Source organism: Accipiter gentilis, chromosome 28 (assembly GCF_929443795.1).
Source record: "Accipiter gentilis chromosome 28, bAccGen1.1, whole genome shotgun sequence".
Lineage (NCBI taxonomy): Eukaryota > Metazoa > Chordata > Aves > Accipitriformes > Accipitridae > Astur > Astur gentilis.
This window is the reverse complement of record NC_064907.1, coordinates 7,156,132-7,176,116: the sequence shown is the minus strand read 5'-3', so window position 1 is coordinate 7,176,116 and position 19,985 is coordinate 7,156,132. Positions and strand designations below refer to the sequence as shown.

General features: G+C 35.9%; 1 protein-coding gene across 8 annotated transcripts in view; it reads left to right on the top strand.

The window, feature by feature from the left end:
• Positions 1-19,985, top strand: part of SDCCAG8 (SHH signaling and ciliogenesis regulator SDCCAG8) — a 117,987-nt gene that overhangs the window by 1,785 nt on the left and 96,217 nt on the right. For 7 of the 8 annotated variants that reach the window (XR_007509868.1, XR_007509869.1, XM_049831394.1 and 4 more), the window contains exons 2-8: positions 8,595-8,774; positions 8,882-8,964; positions 13,966-14,079; positions 14,490-14,615; positions 14,902-15,042; positions 16,405-16,469; positions 18,765-18,953. Coding sequence is in view for 6 of the 8 variants with exons in the window: in XM_049831394.1 (XP_049687351.1) it covers positions 8,595-8,774; positions 8,882-8,964; positions 13,966-14,079; positions 14,490-14,615; positions 14,902-15,042; positions 16,405-16,469; positions 18,765-18,953 (898 nt within the window). In the remaining 2 variants the exon portion in view is untranslated. Of the gene's footprint in view, positions 1-60; positions 379-8,594; positions 8,775-8,881; positions 8,965-13,965; positions 14,080-14,489; positions 14,616-14,901; positions 15,043-16,404; positions 16,470-18,764; positions 18,954-19,985 lie in introns of those variants that run through there. The other variant, XM_049831397.1, reaches the window with a different exon arrangement.

Genomic DNA, 19,985 nt, shown 5'->3' with positions numbered 1-19,985 from the left:
TTTATGCTGATCTGGGAAGGGGCTATGCTGTTACTGAAACATTTTATAAATTCATGTTCTTCTGCAATAGCTCAGTGGTTGACCTGCCTTTTCATTTTAGGCAATGAAGGCCAGTCAGTGCTGGCATTTTGGATTGGTGGCGAGTCCAAAAGGTGGCATGTGGGCAGCGGAGAAGGCAGATTTCTTCTGTTCATCCTCATCTAAGGAGATGTGGAGATGTGTTGGTGTCTTTAAATTCTGAAGTGCGCTGGCAGCATGCTGTGCTCGATGTCCATCCTGCTGGGGCATCCAACCACCATTGGATACAGTGGTTACGTTGAGCTGCCTGGACTCCCTGGAGAATGTGATGTCCTCGTCTTCTGTAGGCAGTAACAGCAGGTGAAGCCAAAGATCTTTAGTCTCCAAGCCTACTATGTATTCATATAATTTCAGGATGCTTAATACTTCTTAACGTAAATGTTCTTGTGTGCGTGTAGTTTGGTAAGCTTGGCAAGGACTTCATAGTTCGTTCCTTGATTCGGGTGAGGCTTGTAATGAAAAAATGCTTTTGTAGCATTTTGCAACAGAGCTCCAGTCTTTCTGATTTTTCTCTTAGGCTCTTCGTACATTTTAAATGTTCCAATGGAATTTCTCTTTCAACTAGAAAGTCTGTTGGAATGCTTGAGGACTGCCATATATATATCTTCATAGTTGGGATGAGCTTTTAGACTTTTGATATGTGAGGTTTTGAAACATGCCGTTGTACCAAGTTATCTGGATGTTTTAAGTGACCTCTTTAACTCTCTCGTGTCTTCAAAGTGTCTTTCTCAAGAATTTTGCATCTTGGGCTGTTTAACTGTGTATAAGACTACTGTTAGAGCTCATCATATCTAATGATTGGATGCATGTATTTTGTTCATACAACTTATTTTCATTTTATCTGTTTCTGACTGGATCCATTATGGTTTTTAAATCATTTCAGAACATGACCTTCTGGTGGCTGTTTCCCTTTCCATTCTGGGAAACATGGAATTTTTCCATACAATGCCAAGATAGGTTTGATTTCATACATCCAGGGGTGCCTCTCAGTTAGTAGCTGTCAGTAGGGTGTTATCACAAAGGTAACCCCAATGCAGGGCGGTATAACGTAAGTTCCATTATGTTTCTCAGTGAACTTCTTTATTTCTCAGTGATGTACAATTTTTAACTCCTTTGATCTGTACAGCATTTCTCACATCATTACCACTACTGTTAGGAATTTACTGTAAGACAAACAGATCATTGTTACTCCCAAAGTTTTCAAATCTAATTCTTTACCTATTTTTCTTATATACTTATACAGCTTGAGATTTTTCTCCAAATTCAGATAATTCCTGTCATCTGGATTCTGGAATTTCAGTTGGCATGCCTTGGGCATTATTTCATGTTTTTGAAATAGAGAGTTCTTAAACTGCCTGTAATGCTTGACATTATCTAGATCTAGGCTGATATGTGGGAACAGGTTGTCATCACCCATGCTGGAGATCAGAAGAATCATTTTACAGCCTTATTCAGTTCGATGGAAGGGTGTGTAAGTTGTCAAAGAGTGATTGGTTATTTCAGTGCAGCGTCCTTTGTTGTAAAGGTAAATCTCTTGGAAGACGGGTACACAGGATGCCCAGGTGTTCAGTAACCTGGGTGTGGTGGCCAAAGGACAGAAAGCTGCACCAAAAAACCTAAGACATAACTGGTCTTAGAGCCCAACAGAGAGCTTATGATGAAATAACAAAAAGTCCTATAACGGGGCTTTTCCTCAATAGTGCAGACCTGATATAATGAAAGTCTTTAATGTTGTGTGTAATACAGAGTTAAGTGGGTGGTATTTGTACTGTTGGGCTTATTAGGTTACTGTGTAAACTTTCACACAATTGAGTTAATTTCAAATGAACCTCAAAGTCTAAGAGATAATAACATTTCTAATAAAAAGTTATTCTCAAGGGAGTAGAGGTATTTTGGAAAGGAGAGTAAGTGCTGTACTATTCTATTCACATTAATAACTAAAAATTGGCAGGCATGGTGTGAATGTCCAATGGGCCTTCTACTACACCAGTGCCAAGAGCAGAGTGTGATGGCTTCCTGCTACTTTCCCTTTTCTCCTAACAGCAGTAAATATATGGAAAGATGTCATGGTTTAAGCCCAACCAGCAACTAAGCACCACGCAGGCGCTTGATCACTCCCCCACACACACCCGGTGGGATGGGGGAGAAAATCGGGAAAAGAAGTAAAACTTGTGGGTTGAGATAAGAACAGACTAATAGAAAAGAATAGGAGAAACTAATAATGATAATGATAACACTAATAAAATGACAACAGCAATAATAAAAGGATTGGAATGTACAAATGATGTGCAGGGCAACTGCTCACCACCTGCTGACCGACACCCGGCTGGTCCCCAAGCGGCGATTCCCCGCCCCCACTCCCCCCAGTTCCTATACTGGATGTGACGTCCCATGGTACGGAATACACCGTTGGCCAGTTTGGGTCAGCTGCCCTGGCTGTGTCCTGTGCCAACTTCTTGTGCCCCTCCAGCTTTCTCGCTGGCTGGGCATGAGAAGCTGAAAAATCCTTGACTTTAGTCTAAACAGTACTGAGCAACAACTGAAAACATCCGTGTTGTCAACATTCTTCTCATACTGAACTCAAAACACAGCACTGTACCAGCTACTAGGAAGACAATTAACTCTGTCCCAGCTGAAACGAGGGCCGAAGCCTATTTAGAGCCCACTTCTTTGTTTCTAGCATTCACCTTGTTCTTTGAATCTTGAACTTAGATGTTTCTAAGTATTCTCCTGAACAGAGCACATAATATTCATTTAAGGGTGGAGAATCTGTCAGAAGGAACTGAGAAATGCTTGGAGTTTCTCACATGTAAGGGTCTCTAGACCTCAGGCATGTGCTTTATGCTCTGCAGAAGGGTCTGGTTTAGGAACTCATGAGGATGAATGCTGCAGCTCCACGGAACAGTTACCGCTAAAAGATGATAATTTGGTAAAAGCTATGTTGAAAACTACCTATTTCTCATATAATGCAAAGCAACTATGAAGACCAAGAAACCAAATCGAATGGGTCCATGATTCATTATTTTGAAACATCTGTGTGTTAAATACATCTTAGGACTTTTTGAGGGCTGGCTAATGAACAGGCTGGTATCACTTGTTGTTGAATGCTTACATGTAAAATCCTAGCAGCATAGGTAGTAATTAATAGGATACTTTCAGTCTCAAAGTTGCCATGTAGTATGTTAGTAGCACGGTAGCACACCTGTGTTTGATAGCCAGTAAAGAATAGCTGCATATCAGAATGGTAGGTAAAGTAAATTCCAAGACTGCACAAAACACAATAAAAACTTAGGAGCAAATTCTCAGTTTCAGTATTTTTAAGCAATTAGTTGGCTGAAATGCTAGTCCAGAAGAGGTACATGATGTACTATTTTAGATTTCTAAGTCTCAATAGAAACAAAGTCAAAGTTGATACACTCTTGGACATTGAAGTTTTCTTTAAATAGGCATCATCTTTGTGTTTTCACTAACTGGTCTAATTGTCTGGTTTGTCAGTTACTGTTTCACATAAATTCTACAGTGTTATTTTTTTAAGACCTGAAGAATCAGTGTAATTCCTTCTTTAACTTTCTAGGGCTGTTTTCTGATTGGGAACCATGGGATATCAGAAAGTGACCTGTTAGTTGAATTTATACCCAGTAACTTGTAGTCATCTTCCTGTAAATATTATTAGAGCTGGACCGTTAGCTTTACATGTCATACTTATTGCAACTTTTTCATACAGTTGTAGTTTGTTTTCTTCAATTTATGTTGCTTAACACTTCTACCAGCTGGAGTTATTTTCCATGTCTTTCGGGCAATTCTGTTGTTTTGGATGGTTGGTTTCTTTGCTAAGCTCTCCATTAGCTCCCAGAGTGTTTTCTATGGCATTTCTGAGTTCATGAATGAGGTAGCTTTGGAGCTTTCATTTAAAGGAGTGCTCTTTATAGACAGTCTTGGGCAGTGTCTGAAAAAACATCTTTTGTTTAGGCAATGCAAACATGGTTCAATGCCTTCTCTGTTTTTTCTGGTTTCACTTCAGTGGCAAATTGTTCTTACAGTGATTTCAACCCACCCCCTCCGGCAAAGCTGATTATTACTTTGGAAATACAGCTACTTCTTTCATGTTGTATTTTACTTCAGAGTGTCCTGACTCTAGCATTTATCTTAATTTTTTTTTTTTTTTTTTTTGACAAGTTGAATGGGTCTGTAATGTGTCTCCAATGTAACAAATATGGTGTTCAGTAGTAGTACTGACATTCCCATATAAAAAAAACCTTCTATCAATTATATTTCTATAAAGATATTTCTCTGGAAAAAGGATAAGTATACTATATTTTCAGGGAGTAATACTTATGTTTTGTAGTTACAGTGAGTACAGAAATTAAACAGAGTTATCATTGCTTCTTTCAGGACAGAAGAACATCTTTATTCAGCATGTAGAATATATGGCGTGTGCTCTTTGAACATTAATTACTGTTTCAGTCAGGGCCTTATTGGTTTTGTCTAAAGCATTATGCTTAATGGGATTTAATCTAGTCCAAAGTTGCATTCACGTTTAGATGAATTGCGGGTTAGGAATATCTTTGTACCTAGAATGGTATGGTCTTGATCCTGGGTTAGGATCACGGGTTGCTTCTGTCTCTGAAATAATAAGCAATAATGTATTTCTTTCTATTAGGTGTTTGGTCAGCGTTGTCATTGCTAAGGCATTAGATAAGTTATCTGCCTGTCCCCTGTGGCAAGTACTGCCTGTGATTTATACATGATAGTTGACAACTTGACAGAACTTTTGTGGAGCAGTTGCATCTTTTTTTTTTTTTTTTCTTTTTTTATGTATTGGGTTTATTGCATCAGGTTTTGCTCCCAGCTTGCCATTTTTCATAATCATCTTAGATCCTTTGAACACTGAAAACCAAAGAGGTTTATAGTGAATAATTTTTTTTTTTTAAGTTTTAATCCAGAGAAGTCCAATTTCATTTATATCCTCAGATGTTCTATGGGAAATGACACATCAATGAAGTTTTATCATACAACAGAAATATATGTTCAGATTTTATTCATAGAGTCTTGTTAAGATGTAGAAAATAAAAATGCTGATTGAATTTTAGATATGCAAATCACAGTGCTGCATGCGAGCAGTTTTCTATAGTGTGTTTTTACTGAGGCCCTGTTTCTATAAAATGTACTATTACAGGAATAGCATAACTGAAAAAGTTTGAATATGTGAACACTTAAAAAATAATGGCTTCTAAATTCATTACAAAATTATCATGTTGTCTTTAAGCAAAGGTCCTTTGGTGTCCAATAGTTTGCATCCACAGAGGTTCTTTCTATTTCTTTCATATTCAAAAAGAAGATTTTTACATTGACAGAAACAACAAGTGTTACCTTTCCGCTTGGTAATGCGTCTTCTTTTATCCTAATACCTAAAATTATGTCCCTTAATTGGGAAAAAAATGCTATAATGTACTTATTCCCTTTTACACATCCAGTTCAACTCACTGAGGTAAATGTTAGCTCTTCGGTGTCTAGTGAATGTAAAGACAGGCCATCGGAAACTCCATAACTCCCAGTTTCCCCGTGGTGAGTGTTTTGCTTTAGGCAGCAACTTTTGTAATTTGGAAATCAGCAAGCTTTTAAGAAACTTTGGCAAATATGTGATGAAGCTTTCAAAAATGTGGTGAAGTTATTCCAGAGGCAGGTAAGCGTAGTCAAGAAAATTAGACATCGGTGCGCCATTGATAATGATTTTAATGTGTTTCACTACTACTGCCCGGTATATGGAAGAAGAGGACATAGCGTAAGAAGATCTAGGTTATCTTTGAGGATAAAGTATTAGCTTGGAATTCAGAAGCTGTAATATTACAAAGTGAGAGAAGTGCTGGAAAAAACTGTATATTAGCCTGTTGGGCTTTGGTTTCTTTTGGTTTGTTGTTCTTCACTGGCTATGGATCAAATATTGGTACTCTGGGGTTCTCTGACAGAGGTCTACAGTGAATGGGGAAATGAAGGAATTTTATTGCTATCAGATGGCACACCACATAATAACTTAACTGACACTGAACACTTCTTGGCAACAACTAGTTGCAACATAGTTTGCTGAATATTTAAGCCATTGCATCAGTGAGATACTTCTACCATTTCTCAGTTAGCTCTCCCACCCTCGTAGCATCCTGGAATGCTCAAAAACGGATGAATAGCTTAAGTATGCCAATAGAGAAATATTTGACCTAAACCCCTCTTTTTTTTGAGTCATTGCCTTGTGAATTGTATTTGGGTTTATTATAATAAATTATGACTATTTAAAATGTGCTTTTTATGTCTTCTTTTATCTTAACTTTGTTAAAGGATGGAGTACCCGAAAATCAAAAGAGGTGATGTGAATCATAAGATGACTAGTCTTTAAAAATAAGTGCTGAGAGAAGATTAAAGAAACTGATCAGGTTGTTATTAAAAACTAGCATTGCTAAAAAGTGAGTGATGGCTGGCACAGTGGACTGAGAACCATGTTCTTAAATATAATTCTTAAATATATTTCTGAGGGGGGGTATCTATATTACATAAGCTATTGGTAAATTACAACCAAGCAGAGAAATAGACTGAAAAGGACTGTGAAAACCATTACAGTGGGGAAAAAAATCAATTTCCCAACTTAAGTCAAGATGATGTGAATTTGAAAAAGAGATAAAATGAAGGCAGAAATACATATCTTGCTTTTGTTCTCTGACTTGAACTGCTATTCACCTTTCCATTTGGAAGAAAGGAGCTATTAACATTCGTAACCAGCAGCATATATTAGACACTGAGGCATGTCTTCTGAATTCTACCTACAAAATGCTTAACTGTAATTATTTTTTTAAGCTTTTTTTTGCCTATGAGAAACAAATATTTTCAGTTAGTAATTTATGTATCACATCAATTTACAGATTAGAAAGATGTAAAAATAAATGATGTGCGCTGGAGACCTTGCCATTTTTCTAGTTGTAGCAGTTGCTCCTATGAAAGGTGTTAACTTACAAGCTTTGTCTCACAAGAATGAAATTCCTGTTCTGCAGGCATTTATGCCTAAATGTTCCATATGCAGTAGTCCTAGGGGAGAGTAACCTTCCAAAGAATTCAGGGCTAAATGAAGAAAATAGCTATGATTTTGTTTCTGAAATTCAAGTAAGTTTTTGAGATTGTGGGGTTTTGTTTTGTTTTAAATCATTAATAACTGTTAACTATAAATGAAACTTTTCTGATTCAGGGTGGTGTTGACTGGTAGTCACAAATGACTGTGGCATTACTTTGGAGAAGCAGGAAAGAAACAGTTCTTCATATATTCCTGATTAAAGTGGTTGTGAATCATGATGGAGGACTGTCTCACTGAGCGTTGTGTCCTCTGTGAGTGATGCATGGGTCATTTTCTTGGTTCCCTTGGTATTACAGTAGAACCTAGAGATCCTGCTTTGTTCAACATTGCATAAAGCCATACAACTTAGGTTACTACTCTGTCTTTTCTAGTTAGCATATACATTGCTTAAAGGGAAGAGAAATGAAATACTCATCTCCCTTTGTACATAGGCAGTTGAAAGAAAGAAGTAGTGAGTGAGTTGCGTGAGGTCCTACAGTGTGAACTAGAAGTATCATTATCTAAAACCAAGCCGGTATTTTCTGATTCCTAATCCAGTTGTCATCTCTCAGCTGCAAATCTCTCAAGTTTCTTTACTGGCATATTGGAAATGTTAGCTGTATCAGAGTGATATGGCATTTATGATTGGAAAGTTCTTTATTTTTATGAAGTCATCTGAATCAAATTTAAAAAAAAATTAAAAAGGAATAGAGGAAAAAATATATTCAAAATGAGAAAAGACCATTACTATATCACTGTCCAGTAAGTTAGTTCTTGAAAGAGTTCATAAAAATATTATATTTATCTGGAAGGAGGGTTTTTTTGTTGTTTTGGTGGGTTTTTTCCCCAGAATGATGAGTGTTGCTATTTATTTTTCACACTTGTTCTGAAGTCATGGGTCTTTTTTTTAATCTCTGTTTTATGTTGGCTTGATTTGCTGAATTTTTACTTCATTTACTCACTATTTTTTATTTATGCTGTACATTGCTCTGTCATTTGTGGTGGCATCATGAGAATTCAAAAATACTGTTCTCGGTGCCCAATCCTGCACGTTGTATGAAATATAGTGTGAGCTTTATGTTCATAGAAAAGTATTGAAGCGGCATATGCTAGAAAATATTTTAGGGTATATTATTATTTGTGCTGCTGCAGAGTCCTAATGTACTGACAGGCCAAGATGCTATTTATAGCTGCTTCTTTGAAAATGTAGTAAATATTTTTTCTGCAAATTGTGACATACAGTAGTTGTTTTGGCTGTTTGCATTAACTAATTGCTTCCGGTGGCTGAGTTTCGGTCAAGTAGTCAAGCTAGACAGCTGCTGAATACTTTTTTTTTAGTTCTCCCATTTTTTAGCAAATTTAAAATGTCAGTCAGTAAATACTTTATGTTGGTTATTGTGGCTAATGATATGATTTTTTTCAGAGCGTGCTAGTGAAAGCATCCATCAACTGAAATATGCCTTGGAGGAAAGACAGTTTGCAAAGGGTGAGGGTGAAGTTGGATTTGACCAGTCCTCTGTGGAGAAGGAGATTGATGATGTGGACAGGGGCAGTGATGACAGTGGGAATGCAGCCTGGCAGGAACTGCAGCACAGTCATGCAGGTAAGATTACTCTGAAAGCAAATGGTTTAAAAATTTCTAGAAACGATACTAATTTCAATGAAAAAAGTAAACACTTTTTGGTTATAATGTTTTTTATTTCTTCCTAGTTAACCAACTTAAGATTTTGTTGCAACATCAAGAAAGAATGGAAAGTGAAGTCTCTCCGTCAAGGAGGAAGATGTCATTCTCTGTATGTTTCTTCTTGTTTCTTTTGTGTGTTGTTTGAATGAATGGCATGCGTGATGAGATGAATTTTCTAGTATCCAGGAAGAAAAAGAAGCATCAAATCATTTTTATGTGCTGAAATACAGGAGATTGCTGAGGCTATGGCCAGAACTTGGTATGCTTAAGACCATAGCAGAAAAAAAAAGAAATCTATAATACAGGATTTAGACTTTTCCTCTCTTTTGTTGACCATGCAGTGTGGGTCACAGTCCACACTTCTTTCAGTTTTCTCATCTTTTTCTTTCCACCAAAATATCATCCTTTTTGTTTTGGAAACAGTTGGGATTGACTACATGGACAAATTTCTGTAAAAGCAGCCTCTGTTTTCCTTTGACTGTACTTTAAGGTTGCTCAAAGGCCCTCTTCTGCTGTAACTATGCCTTTTTTTTTCAGAGGATTAGAGATGTTCATATAACAACAGGTTTGTAGCACTCTTCCAAAATGTAGTGGTCTCTGTCAAAGTTAGTTTACACCCTTACATGGGCTTCTCAGATTTAGCCTTCTTGCAGCAGAACTGCACCAAAGTATGTGCAATGGACAGTTCAGTTACAGAGCAACTGCTAGATACTACTATCCCTAAAGGAAAATAATTCAAAGGCATTGTTCCAGTTTTATCTTTTGATGGCTTCCACTGACTACTTTTGCTTTATACTAAGCAAGACAAGCAGCTCTTTGCTATCAAAGTTGAGGTAGCAGCAGAATGATCTAAAGCCTGTATTCATGCTGTGTTGCTTTGAGCCGTGCAATGAGCTTAGCTCTACTGTTCTGACATTGAGAAATTTTATTTAAAGTTCAACTTTTCTGAGCGTTCTAAAATCCACGAGTTTAGTCTGATTGTCCTGCCAGGTACTTTTGCTTCATAAATGGTGCAGGATGGAATTAGTGTTTTGTAGCTCAAGGGAATGGTGCATCATTGCTTGATCTTGACATGACATGAATCAGTTACAATTTGTATTTAGCCCTTGGAGGGGAGGGAAAGCATCTTTTAATCCATCTTCATCAAAATTTTCTACTTGTATTGGGAAATTCTAGTACAGTGGAAAAATTAAGAAAACAGGATACTCTAAGAAATGTGATAGTGCTTTCAGGGAGTGGATTAAAGGATGGAGGAATAAACGGAAAAGATGGATTTTACTGTATTGATAAGGCATTGTCCCATTTCTGCCTCTTGAAGTTTCCAGTGAGAGGGATTCTTTGAAGTGGTGGCCTTACTCTCCTTTTTGAATGTCATCCATCCGCTTGCTAACCAGGATATGAAAGCGTTCTGAAGATAACCAAATGTAAAGCTCAAAAAATGTGGAAGTACAAAAGTGCACACACACCAAAAAAACCCAAACCCTTATAAAATACAAGCTTGTCTGGTGGTTTGCTGGACATTGAAGAAATGCTTCCTCTATAAGAAGAATCAGATTCCCCAAAGGTCAAGGAAACCAAACTTATGAGTAACCTTAACCTTTTGCTTTCAATTATACTGAAATACCTGATGACTGCTGAGTCGTAGATGACGTCCTATAGCTAAATATAGTATTTCACAAAAAGTATAGTTTAGTAAGCTTTACAACATTTCATATGTATAAAAAACATTGTCTTAACAATATTCCCTTCTCTTGCTCTTTGATAAAAGTTGCAATAGACATCAAATGAGTATATCTTTTCTTTGATTGCACCCAGATGGCTGGGCAGAGATTTTCCTTTTGCTTTTTACCTCATCTCTTGAGGTCAAGGCCCAGTAAGGTTGCTTCATACAACAACTGCAGTTCTACAAGCTGGGTCTTGGCTAACCCAACTGCACCAACCCGGGGTTCCTGACACTGTTGTTATAGCTGGAGTTCCTCTGACTGATTCCCGTTGTTTCTTGCCAGTTTACAGGGCAGCAGGTTTAAGACTGCCAGCAGGAGTATCTCTAATTCTGGGGTTTAGAAGTTTGAAATTTGAGGCGTTCTGGAAAAGTACAAGGTGGGCCAAATTATTTGGGATGTTGGGAAAACTATTTGTCACTGTAGAATGCTAGCCTCTAAAGGTGCTGTATTTTATAAACCCTTGTGTTTTTATGGTAAACTTTTCAATGTAAAGAATGTAAATGTGAACAGCATTTCTGAGACTCGGGCATAAATGTTTGGTAATTCATACTGATCAGATGTGTCTTTCAGGTCTGATATTAATATTTGGCCTACTTTAAATGTACGCCTCCCCTGACCTCTGTTCTTTCATCCTATAACATATTATCAGAATATTAATGAAAAATTCCCAAATTAATTTATAATTAATTGATAACAATTGTGTAGTTAAAGTAGAAAGAAAGAAATCACAAATGATCTACCAGGCATTGGCCCCATGAAAGGGCAGGTAGAGGCTTCTAAATAAAGAAATATCCCAGTGACAGTGCTATGAGTTAGTAAGTTGTGTTAAGAAGTCCTCTGTTCTTTTTCTGTTGGGAAAATATATTATGTGTTATTTTCGTTTTAGTGAAACCATTTTTAGCACTCTTGTATACATTACACCAATGTTTCTCAAGTTAAACATTAGCACCGTTTTTCAGTGAAAAATAATTTGAATAGAAATAGAGTTTTCCACATTTTCGAACGCTGCTGTGGTGTAATCTTTTCAGGGAGGCAGCTGGAGGTCTCAGCTGCAAGGTGTCTATTATACTTTCAGGAAAGAGGGAGGGATGAATAGGAGCCAGAGGAACAGAGCGATGAGTTACAAATATTATTGGCACTATATTATATATACTTTAACAAGTGTGATTCACTTTTTAAAAACTTCATAAAGTAGTTGAGATTAACAGACTTGAATGCAAGGTGACTTCTGAGTCAACAGAACATCGAACTTACGTGCACTGAGCCAGGGGGAATACATTGCAAATTCAGAGTCTATTCTTTAAATGTTTTTCTTGATGGTTCTGGAAAACCCCCCATTTGTCTCCACCGTCATAGTTGGAGATTTCTCAACAGTCCCCCATTTTAATACAGGCAATAATTATATTGGGTATAATTTTACAGGAAGGTTTTTCTTGCTAGAAACCTTCCCCTCACCCTGGTTAGTGGATTTTATCTTTTTCTTTAAAGGTCGAACAGGGAATCTTGGTAATTTATCTACAGGTTCTGCCAAAAAGTTAACGAGTAGATGTAAGAGCTAGCCATTCACAGCTTAGTTTGGGGTTTGGGGTTTTTTTGAATGGTGAATTTTTAAAAAATAATATTTAAAAACAAAGATGTAGGTTTCTGAATCTTTTAGGAGATTTAGGAGTCCAACTGTTAAGTTAGTTCCTGAAGATTTCTATAATCTTTAAGACTTTAAGTCTTTATTTGAGAAGGATATCACGGAATATTTTTGCACAGAAAGGTGTGTTTCTGACCTGAGATCAGAGATGTTAGAATTGTATCAGTTTCAAAACTAGCTAGGGATCAGCATAAAGGTGCTCGCTTTCAGCCAGAGTAGTGAACTAATGCTAGAAATGTGCCTGTTGTTCCTCTGGAGAGGACCCAATAAGAGCTCGGTGTGAATTTTGTATCCTTACCAGAAAAGAATACAAAGAAGGGGGATTTATCCTTTTACATATGTGAGTAAAACTGTTCACTAAATTGGTGAAAAACACAGACGTCTTTGTATAAGAGGATATATGCTCTTCTTAGAGGCATGTCCCAGTTTGACTGTCTTAATTTTAATTATTTAAAAAAACCCAACAAAACATTATGCCTTGCATTGATATACTTTCTTTTAGGTTCAGGAATTAAGATAGTTTGTATATGTCAACTAGCATTAGGTTGTACTTAGTTCTTTCAATGGATGAAATTTGCAGTATTGGAATATCAAACTAAAGTAGTAAACCAGTATTGAAATACATAAAGAGGACGAGTGAGGATCTGATAGTAGCTGATTTATTTAAATTTGAAAGTTGAGACTCCATTAAATATTTTTCTGATTATTCAAAGGCACTTTTATTGCAGACTAATGTATTTATGCTTAATACTGTTACTCCACTGAAATTATTTTAAAGTATGTTATGCTTCATTAGAACTAAATACATTATTATATTATAAAAAATATTTGTTATATCCACTCTAAATAAGTCCTTATTAGACTGACAAGGACTGTTTGTTGCTAATAGGATCAAAGAGAGGCTGTAGTTTTCAGGAAACTATTTAATAATTTATGATTATAAGGGCATTTTAGTAATATTTACTTACATTCTTTATCTGTACTGTATTCTTAGGAGTAAATGCTGTAAAGTTATAGCGCTTGTGTTTTTCACATTTTGTAAAAAGTTTAATCCCTGTTTAAATTTTGCCAAGCCAGGCAGATACACAATTGTTTATCTTGAATGAGCAAGGATTCCCTTCATTACCTTCTTTAACTAGTTATTTGTGAGGCTATCAAAAATTTTACCTATTTATAGTGTCTTCAGGTTTTTTTAGGATTGTCTTTTAAAATACCAATAATCAAGTTAAAGAACTTGATTATTGGTATTTTATTAAAGAATAAACATAGTATCTATTACACATTTTCTGTGTTTCTATGGAGGTATTAAAATTGCAGACATAGTTGTGTTTCTGGAGCAATTGTTAATGAACATTTAAAGGAGTTGCCTTCGATGCACATCCACAACTCATTAAAATTCAAGGGATTTTTATATTCATTTCACAGAGAAGAAGATACCCCCTTACATTTGTCTAAAATGGCTGATACACTTAAATAGCAGTATGAATTTCATGTACAAATTGGTTTGTGGATAGGATTTAATCCTGCTTTATAGATGTGCTTAATCAAACAGCTGTACATTTTGACAGAAGTGACATACTTTTTATATTGAAGAGTTTAAGTTCTTACTGGTTCTCCTTTCCTCATGATCTAGTATACTTGGTGGCTTCTTATTAAGTGTACATAGTATTCTATGTGCAAGCAACTTCTTATTGCAATAAATGGAAAACTGGAAAATAACACATGCTATTCTTACTTCTTTCAGAAACCCCCAGAAGCTACAACCGGAGACTTACCAGCCCTTTCTGATCTCGTTCCTATTATCAATGATCAGTCACAGTACATTAACCATTTAGAAGCAGAAGTGAAGTTTTGCAAGGTATTGGACAACATATTTCACCTACTAAAACCCTAGTCCCCTAAATATGAAGAATTCGTTTAAAAACAACTTGTACTTAGTCTTGAGATTGATTGTTGTAATGACCAAAACTGAGCCAAATGCAGTTCAGTAGATAGTGAGCCTTACCATGCATCTTGGTGCCTGTGTAGTGTTTAAGGGTCTTCAAAGACATTTTTACGTCCTATCACAAATAGAAATAAGCAATTTTTAAGAGGTTATATGGAAATTCAAGCTACAAAAATGTGAAATCTGTCTTTTGAGTATTCTTATTCGCTCTAAAAGGGTTAAAATAGTTGAGAAGGTTAATCTAGACTTTTCCTCTCAAGATGTATTTAAATGTTGATAGCCATCTCAAGGAGCCTTTTACATGCACTTCCTGTATCCTATAGGAGGAATTGTCTGGGATGAAAGAGCAAGTGCAAGTAGTTGTACTTGAAAATGAGGAACTCCATCAGAAACTGAAATTCTTAACTGCGGAACATATGTTGAGAGAACAAACTCTTTTAGATGCCTCAGTAAGTTTTTATTTTTCTGTTGTTGTTTTGATCAGTGTTCAGGGACCTGATTGTTTTTAAGGAAGGTTATCCGCAAACTGAATTTTAGTCAAAATGTAATGAGAGTTTGTAAACATGGATTTCTGTGGTTAACATCTTTATTGTAGGTTGCCAACCTAATTAACCAATGTTTATTGGTTCTTATATTCTACTGTAATGAAAATTATAAGATTCAATACTTATATAACATTTGTTTAAAAAAACAGCCTACACAATTATACCTGAAGCACTAATTTTTTTATTTTAGGCAAATACTCAGAACTCCTGGGCTGTAGGTGGTAATGACTGTAGCACACGTCAGCCTGTCACCTCATCACCAGTACATAACAAAGATCAGGCTTTTGTTACAGCAGCTGTTGGAGAAACAGAAAAATGGGCTGTGGAACTGGTTAGTATTAACTTTCTTTGCAGAGGTGTACCTTTGCAGAACCTTTCAGTGCTTTGTTGTTGCTGCAGTTCTGATGGTTAATTTTGTGACAGACATACAGGAGGAGTTTTGGTTGGCTGAACCTTAATCTGAGATCAAATTTTATTCTCTTAAACCTCATCTTCTTATTATACCCTAATTAATATTATTATCCAGTTAGACACAGATGGCAGGTTGTATTGGCAGATGTTGACTTCCCAGAGATAAAGCCTTGTTTTGAGAATGTCCTGCCAGTGATTGCTCCGCTGTACTTTGGAGATTCTTAGCAGTAACACAACGCAAGAGTAGGTGCGGCTGGTGTAATTTAGGTAGCCCTCCAGGCAAGCTCTTTTGCAGTGAGTCTTTCTGCTCCTGGAGCAGCCCAGGCTCAGTAAGGTACAAAAGTAGCTTTGTGCAGCCTGTTTTCCCTAAGCAGAATTACACACTCTGTGCTTTTAGAGATACAAAGAAGCCCTAGTGATTCAGAGATGATGTCTCTATCCTGTATTTTTAGTTTGGGAAAAGATTCTTAATTTTTTTCCCTCTAAATTAATGGGGTAGCATTGCTATCTTTTGAGAAAAACATGGTTAACTGAAAGCTTTGAAGTTTTTTATTCATGTGCATATGCATAGTGGGGAATTTAAAGGGTACTTTAATTCTTTAAGATAATTATATGTATTTATTAATTTTTCCCAGTGAAATATATTTTTATTGGTTTTGTGCATCATCTAGAGCTGAAAGCGTCTTCAGTGATCCCTAATGCCTGTGGCTATTTGAAAGCTAGTTTTTACAGTAATTGCACTTTTACCTCATCTGCCATATTTAAAGCAAGAGAATCATACTGATCGTGACTTCTTTCTAAGCATCATAGCGAGCTAAATTTCTGGTGCTTTATCGGTTTCGTTATCACCATTGTATTTAACATTGGTGTGGTTGATTTATATACCTAGTTCTTTACCAGGTAATAAGAGTAACTCACTGTGTTGTAAATAAATAGCCTGTCTACTCGAAATTCTGAAGAATTCCTCTTTTATTTGTGCTGACTCGTTAGAGAGTAAGAGCAAACTTGAGACAAGATCATCAATTTGTGTAAATCATTGTAGAGGGCTGCAGTTGGAGCTGAAGCAATTTACCATATGAGGATCTGGCAAGATGTATAGAAATACATTTTGTTCATTTTGTAGACTTTCACAAGTGTGAAATATTTAGATTTCTCTGACACTAGTGTTTCAACAACTTTATATCTTTGAGGGAAAAGAATGAATGTGGCTAATGTCTAGATTTATTTGTAAAGACAATATTATGAAGCAAAAGACAATTCTTTTCTCCCATCTTTTCTAAAGGAGAAACTAAAACTTCTTTATCAAGAAAAAGTCAATATCCTTGATGCTCAAATACAGTCTCTAAGGTAAAGTGAAATGTTTTTTTTCTTTCTTTCTTAATTTTTCTTAAAATTATTGTTAATAAATTATCACTTTATGGCAACATGAACCACTCTGAATTTAACTAAGAGAATGCCTGAATGTCTGAATGTCATGTTTTCTGGTAGTGTCCCTGAAAGCTGGTTTTACATGAAGTTTTCTCAAATATAAATGGAGCAAAATTGAATGTACTGCTGCTATATAGCAACATTAGCAATATATAAATTTTATACATTCAGTTGAACTATTGTATTTATAGAAATTACAACTTGATATAAAATGTCTTTATCCTTTTTACCCTTTTTCTTTATAGAAATATCATGTCTGCTAGGGTAGACCAATCAAAGAAAAAAAAGAGAAGTTAAAATTTTAACTTGTGTAAGCCTTTCCATAATTTGCTTTCTTCTACTAATATTTTATATCGCAAGTTTTAGAAATCTTAGGCATCGAACTAGTTTGGGCCACACAAAGATTTTGGAGCAGGAGAACAGTTTTGAAGCATGCAGGCAGTGTTTCCAGTCATGGAACCTGCATATCTTTAAACACAAAAATACCTGAAAATAAGTCCTCATGTAATCCTCAAAATATCAAAGGTTTGAATAGGTAGCAAACTATGGACAGAGGTGGACACAATCACTTTACGATTTGGTTTTCAGCAGTAAACTTCCCCCTCTACACCTGCATTCATGATACTGCTGCTGAATCTGTTTAATTATGTTTTTCTCTAAATAAATTGTGGTTTCATATATCTGAAAATTCTAGACTTGTGTGTGTGTGTATCTCCCACTGGTAGGGAGGCAAGTTGAAATATGCCCTCTGCAGTGGTGAAATCTTAAACATGCAAAGCCAGTTGTGCTAGTGAAAGTGAAGGAGGATCTTAAATTTCAGTTACGTAATCCAATTCTTGCCCCTCCCCAGCTTGGCATGAAGTGTTATATATACACTCAGAAATAAAAATTGGAGGCTGAAATAGCCTGAAAATTTCCACAAGTACTTTATTCAGCCTTTTGATTTCTCCTAAGGGGCATGATCTTTCAAACTGTAAGTTCTGCAAAGCACATGAGCACTTGGAAAATTTTAATTGAAGTGAGAAATTATATCGCTTTCAGTGGGGCTATCCTTGGTTTTAATTTTAAGCATGACTTTACACAGGGCTTGCTGATTTTTGTCCAAGATTTCCCAACAATAGGTCTGTTGTACCATGACTGTCTAAGGATATACGCAGAGCAAATTCTGTTCAGGTTATAGTGGATTATATTTAATAGACCAACTACTAAAATTGGAAGAAGTGCACAGAAGATTTCCCAGATGGAAATAAACATGCATGCAGCATATATATCATGTGCGCAGTAAATCCAATGCAACCAGAATGTGTCAGACTTACTACGTGTATGCTGCCCAGATGGCCTGCATAACAAACCAAAAGCTTTGGATTTGTTGCACAGTTTGTCAAATTGATCTATATGTGCACAGTGTGTATTTGTCTGGAACTTCCTGATGTCAGCATTCCTACCGCTTGTGCTCTCCCTGGCCTGACAGATGCTTGGAAATTCTGGAGAAAATTCTTCAGAGCACCTGGTAAAAATTTTGGAGACAAGTAAAAAAACTTACGCTGTTTTTCTGGACACGTGGTTGACCTGAAGTTTGTGTGTATCGCTGGATCAGAGCGAATGTGCTGAATACATCTGGATTTTGTCTAGGGAGCATAAGGGACTTTTACTTTACCTTATCTTGTAACTTTACAGTTAATTTGACAGTAGAGAAGAAATGTGAAGTTAGTGATATTATTAGTAAGAGCAACAGAGAACATGTTAGATAGGGTATTGAAATATTTATACAGTTGATAGTGTTTCTTGCTAATGAATCTTTTACTCTGTTCAGACAATATGTAAACCTACAAGTTTTATGTAGTAATTTTCTGTGTAGCTTCAGTATTTTCTGATACTACAGAGGGAGGGAACAAATTAATATAATTTTGTTTTGTTTAATAAAAATTTTGATTGGGCAGTTCAACTATTATTTCTCTGTTAAAGTCTTCCTTAGTCTACTAAAATGTGTAAAATAATGTTCATCTGTAATTATATATTGCATATAAATATAACTTGTAGACATATTTGATTGCACAATAGTTTTATAATTGTATATAAAATATTTTAATAATTTTAATAATTTTAATAATGTATTTTAGAATATATTTTATATTTATAAATATTTTATAATTTTAATATTTTTATAAAATAGAATTTTTATTTTTAAAAATATTTTTATTTCTTTTTTTCTAGAAAAGACCTTTCAGAATCTCAGAAGATATGCAAAGATTTGGAAGGAAGGCTAAAATACCAGAAGTCACTCGTTTCAGCCACGAATTCTAGCCGAGTTGGTGGTCTGTGTCTGAAATGTGCACAACATGAGGCAGTTCTTGCACAGACTCATTCTAATGTTCACATGCAGACCATCGAGAGGGTAACAAGGTAGGTATGGGTGGTACTTTGTCACTGAAAGTACAGTTGCGTACATTAAACCATGTAAGTCTCAATGTGTTGGGTTGCATTCATAGAGAGATGTGCACTTGCGGAACAGTGGACTCCCACGTTGAAGTTATAATGCTGTGGTCCCAACCACTTTGAAATCCATGATAGTTTTGCTGCTTATTTCAACTAGGAAAGAATGTTAGTTATTATCTTGTAATTATGATACCTTGGGCTGTCCAGATAATCAGACTGTAGACAGGAAACTACTGTTTCCTGCATTTTTTGTGCAAACAAAGCCTTCACTCTGTCAGAACAAGTATTACAGAAGTCTGTGTATTTTGATTATTTCCTGCAGAAGTCCCTTGTTTTTCTGTTGTTGGAAGTTTTTCTGGTTCCACTTTATTATCCTTACATTTGGAGAACTTTTAGGGTACATCAGCAGGGTAATTTCCACACCCCCCCCCCTTGAATTGGCTTAGTAGGCCAGGTGTTAGGGATAGTTTGCATTGCTCCTCCCTAACTACAAGAAGTCAGGGAAAAAAGTTCCTTTCATTAAAAATAAATTAAATTATTTGCTGCAGCCCTTTTTTAATTGTAGATTTTATTTAAATGATTTAAACAAAAACACCTATACAGGCTGAATATAATATATATAATTCAGAAATCCCAACAGCATTAAAATGGTTTTTTTTCTTAAGAAATTCTGCTAGTCAATCATCTTCAAAAAGCTCTCCCTTTCTACTTGCTGCTATTAATGATAAGATACTGCAGCTTTCTCAAAGTTTGTTAAACAGACATCTACTTATTGTCAGATATCTGAAGCTTCTTAGGATTTCTCAAGTTTTAGAATGAGCCTGCTAGAGATGAGGTAGTGGATCAGTTAGAAGCAAGAAGACTGAAGGGACATAGTACATATAGTCTGTCAAATGGATATTATCTCTACTCATTAGATGACTGTTGCCAGGATTTATGTATTTTTCTATTGTCAAGTCCAAGAATTTTCTGGGAAAGCTCTCTGTTGCTGAAAAGTCA